A 4,837-nucleotide genomic window follows, 5' to 3' on the forward strand; every position below is an offset into this window, starting at 1 on the left:
GTGTGTGACTTCGTTTGCCCTATAGGGTCCACTCGGGTGAAGTTTCCCCCAGGCCTTTGGGCTCCTTTGCCCACATCCACCAGGCAGTGGTCATAGGCAAGTTGCTTCAGTAACCAGGAGGATCTGTTTAAGCCCATCTTTTGGCCTCTGCTTATTCTGTCTCCCTTGTCAATGATGCAGTTGAAGTCTCCTGTGATCACCACTAGCCAGATACTGGGCATTTCCACAGCTGTGCTCTTTAGGAAGGCACACCCGTTTTTTTCTTCTTTATTGGCTGGAGCGTAAACATTTAGGAGGTCAAATTTCCCTCCCTCTTTTTCAAAGGTGACTTGTAGCAACCTGTTTGGAATAATCTGCCTATGTTGTGGGGGGGAGGAGGTGGGGGGGTCTCATTTTGTCTCCCTATCAGGGTAGGATATCATATGGTACCTATTTCTCTTTCTTTATCAGGCTCCTCACATTTACTGAAGCTATTAGGATAAAAGCTGAGGGGCAGTTGCTGTGTGTCTTTCTCATTTCCTTATCTTCTTAGGGTGTTTGTTCAGGCTGAAGTTTTCTGACACCCCGCGGAGTTCCTTCAGGGGCGCTAGCTCCCTTATCCGGATAGTGAGGGTGTGGGGGAACTTCAGGTTTCTCTTGTACTTTGGGGTTTCCCAGCTTCCCTGGTCTGTCTTTGGGTTTGCTGGAGGTTTCTCCTGTCCCTCCTGGGTCTCCATTTCTGAGCTGGAGTTTTCTTCATCTTCTGGGGTTCCCTCTGGGTCCCCTTTTAGGGGGTCCAGCTTTTCCCTTTCCCTCTTATCCTCCCTAACCATTCTTGTATAGCTCAGCACTGGTCAGTATGTGTGTGTTCTCCAGATACCCTTCCCCCATCACAAAGGATCCATGTACTTATTAGCCTCCGCTCATGACTGGAACTGAGCGTTCTTGTCATGAGTCCTGGGTTGCTCAAAACAATGATATGCAGGTGAGGTGCAGGAAATCTGGTCTGGCTTCATCTTATGGAGCTTGGGGTCACACTCATCATATGTGTCAGGCTGAGGGAGGAAGTGACAGAGGGATTCTTGGTGAACTATTTGGGACCCTGTTTTATGATGTTTGCCAGGCATTTAAGACTAGTCAAGAAACAGGAGTAATTGGAAATGGGAAAGAAAGGTGCAGCTCAGCTATTGGAGTGAAGAGGAAGTCATAATGTTTTCAGTGTAGTGGCTATGATTCACTATGACTTTAAAAAGAGTTGGCAGTGAGGAGACTGTGCTTAATAGGCACTACCGCATATCTTATTCTTACAGGCTGCACTAACCTATTCTTGAGGTACGTTTCCAACAGCATTTCGGCCTTTTTGGCTAAGATCAAATGTAACATTTTTGGCACCAAGAGGAACATGCCAGGGCTGTGTGCGCGCGCACACACACACACACACACACACACATTTGCCCAGTGTTGACTATGTTTTTTTATAATCATGCTCAGTGTTGGCTCCATTTAAACTAACTTCATAGTTGGTTTCCATTGCTGAACATGTCCTGCTCTTGGTAGCAGTTTAATGATAGACACTGTATTTAGTGAGATTTTCTTGTGTGCAGTTGTAAGAAGGGCTTTTTTCCCTATGTCAGCTGGGAGGGAAAAAACTCCTCTTGTATTTGAGTAAATATGGTAAGACAATAACATTTGTTTCAAGTGCATAGGGTATGATACCCGTTAGGCAGACTCCTGGTTACTGCAGCTAGATTTGTGTCAAATCATAATGCTCTTCAATTTCTATCCCATACCAAATGTTATCGCTTTGCTACTATCATATTTGAACAGCATGTGCTGTTTCCTGTCAGCATCTTCAGTTGTTCTCTTGCTTTTAATCTACAGAAAGTGCAAAAAAATAAAGTTCACTCTAGCGAGATGCAAACCACAGAAGAATGGCTAAGGATTCATGGTTTAGAATCTATGCAATTAACATTAGAAGATCTCATAAAGAAGGGCACTTTTGTCTTGTAAGTACAATGGTATGCCTTCTTTAATCAATTATATTTGTTTACATTATTAATGGTAAATAATGGTTCTTCTAGGAATGCTGAAAATGCCACTGAACAGATAGAGTTTACAGCAGAGACTGTTGTGAATTTTGAATCCAAACTGTCTGAGTAAGTATAATATTATGTGCTACAGTTTTAAGATTTTACAGTAATCCACAGATTAAATTTTTGTAAGCGGAGAATCGTTCACCTATGACAGCCCTGGAGTTGTGATAAATGAAACATAAGCAGTAGCTGTGCGTGCTTCCGTCATGATACTGCTGTAGTATATCTCAATCCCAACCTACCAACCCATGACATTTTGGGTGAGTTCTGTATTCAAGCATTACCCTTTTCCATGAGAGCTATTAGGTTGCTGGAAGACAGTAGAATGGTGATGAGGACAGTTGTCAAGTAGGACCTGAACTGAGAAGGTTTGATTCATTTCAGATAGGCCCCTGAAAATCATTAAGATGCTTACTGGCTTTTATTTATTGGCTTGCTTTCAAGCCAGTAATCTAATAGTCCAAGGCTGGTCTCTACGCATCTTAGCCACACGGGTATGTTTTGGGGAGGAAGGAAAGAAGAAAATCCTGTATTTGATGTCTGAAGCTTGAAATATTTCTGTATAAATTGTAAATGCATATACTTTCTCATTGGTTTTGGAAGCACCAAATCATTAAAATTATAAGACAAATCTCCAAAATCAAGCAATCATTTGACAAGCAAACTTGTTGAATGTGCTCAGTAGACTGCAGTATAACATTATAGTACCCAGCTCAGTCTTCTGTGAAAGTTCCTAGGTCTTTGCTAAATGAACAGCTTTCAGTGCATCAGTTACACACATCTAAATGCCTCTGTTGATCTCACTGTTTTTCAGGGCAATTAGCTATTTAATCAAGTAAACAATTCTAAAGAAAGATGTATTTAAATAATTAACATTGCAATCTCTAGTGCTGAAGGAGAGCATTATAAATACATACCGTATTTTCTCACATATAACATGCCTTGGCATATAGTACACACCTTGTTTTTGAAAGGTGGAATGAAGGAAAAAGGATTTTTCCAAACTTATGGCCGAATAGAACAGACACATAGCCTAATCTTCAGATAACTCACCTTCCCTTTCCTACTTAACTAAAGGTAAAACCCAGCTGTTTCTGAAGACTGGTTTCCATAGCTGGATCTAAGATTTTGAAAAGAGCTAAAGAATCTCCAAGGCTATAAAATAGGAGGGAGCCCAGAAGTAGCTTGTAGACAAAAAAAAATTGCCCTAAGAAATAGCAGCTTGATTAGTGGAACAGCAAGTCCATTAAAAAGGAGAGATGTTCATTAACCTCTGAAGTGAAGAACAATGAACAGTTAAGTGAGTTCACTCCCTCAGCTTCCTGGTGGTAATACCACAGTTGCTGTACTGTGGTTCAGGGATCAAAGCATGATGCTTCTATCCCCGGGCAGAAAATCAGCTTCCCTGCTTAATACATGCATCCCATTTTGGGGGAAAGTTACATTTGGTATGCAAGAAAATACAGTGCATTTAAAAAGTGGCCGTGTACCCAACAGAGAAATTGAATTGGGATGAAAATGTTCTGAATTACAAACTGACGTACCATTCAAAGGAATACAGTAGTTACATATATTCTGTGCCTGTACAGAGTAATGCAGCTTTATCACCAGCGAATTCAGTGGCTTTTGGAGGACAGCAGACAGGTAAGATTTAATTTTTCAATATGATTTTTTAAGGGAACTCTCTACCTCAAGGTAAAGAATAAATTAACCCTAGAATCACCCTGGAGAAAACTTTCTATTTTTTCCCATATTGTAAAACATGGAAGCAATGTATAGCAATGTTTTCTTTTCTCGTTGTTATATTGTTTCATTAATTGTTTTTAAAGTGCCATTTAAGATTTATTTTCATCCTTTACTAAGATAGCTATTTTGCTTTTTAACATATAGTCTTTTCTTTTCTTTATAATCTTAGTGGCTGTTACCTCTAAGGATTATATATATACAGGGCCAGAAAGTAAGCAGTATCCCAAAGACTAGCTCCCAACAGTTGCTGGATTGGCCTGATGAGGATACTGCAAAATGAGGCAATCCTTCCCTTTTCCAAATAACGGACATGTCTTGGGAAGGAAGGAACTTGTCTGCTTATTAGAGCAAGCTACAAGTGAAACCTCCTTTTTCTTATGGTTCTATCATTGTCCCATTTTTATATCAATAAATATAACACTTGAAGTTAAAATGGCAGTGTATAGGACAGGGGTGGGCAAAATATGGCCTGCAGGCCAGATCCAGCCCACCAGGCCATTCTGTCCGGCCTGTGGGGCCCCTCTGAAACTTAGAAAATTATTACATGCCGGTGGCTGCCTGCCAAAGCTGACAAGGCACCACCAGCAGGAGGAGCTGGCAGTGGGACCCAGTGGCAGCAGCAGCAAGGCCCACTGGGCCCCACCTCACCCCAAGCCCCCAACCGGAAGCTTCTTCCTAGTACAACCTTCTGGCCTGGCAACTATGGGGCTGTTCCCCCGCCCTCCCTCCATCTGAGAATGGAAACTCAGATAAGAATGGGCAGAGGGAAGGGAGTAGGGAGGATCGCCAGCAATCGCCCCATTCCGAAGGGGCCAGGCTGAGCCGGGCTGGCTCCATGCCACACACCATGCGGTCCTGGTCCTACACTTGGGAACCACGTCCTGCTGGAGCCAGCCTGCTCTGGCCAGCACCATGCGGTTTCTGGCTGCACAGTGTGGCATGGAGCCAGCCTAGCTGGGGGCAGGGGTAGTAGTGTGGGGTGGGGGGTAGTAGTGTTGGTGGGTGGGGGGGGGGGGCCG

General features: G+C 42.9%; 1 protein-coding gene across 2 annotated transcripts in view; it reads left to right on the top strand.

Annotated features, from left to right (window-relative positions):
* VWA3A (von Willebrand factor A domain containing 3A) overlaps nucleotides 1–4,837 on the top strand; it is a 67,998-nt gene that overhangs the window by 8,457 nt on the left and 54,704 nt on the right. For both annotated transcript variants that reach the window (XM_025207017.1, XM_025207018.1), the window contains exons 4-6: nucleotides 1,861–1,985; nucleotides 2,061–2,135; nucleotides 3,662–3,716. In XM_025207017.1, coding sequence (XP_025062802.1) covers nucleotides 1,861–1,985; nucleotides 2,061–2,135; nucleotides 3,662–3,716 — 255 coding nt within the window. The remainder of the gene's footprint in view (nucleotides 1–1,860; nucleotides 1,986–2,060; nucleotides 2,136–3,661; nucleotides 3,717–4,837) is intronic.

The sequence above is a fragment of the Alligator sinensis genome, unplaced genomic scaffold (genome assembly GCF_000455745.1).
Source record: "Alligator sinensis unplaced genomic scaffold, ASM45574v1 scaffold330_1, whole genome shotgun sequence".
In the NCBI taxonomy this organism is placed as follows: domain Eukaryota; kingdom Metazoa; phylum Chordata; order Crocodylia; family Alligatoridae; genus Alligator; species Alligator sinensis.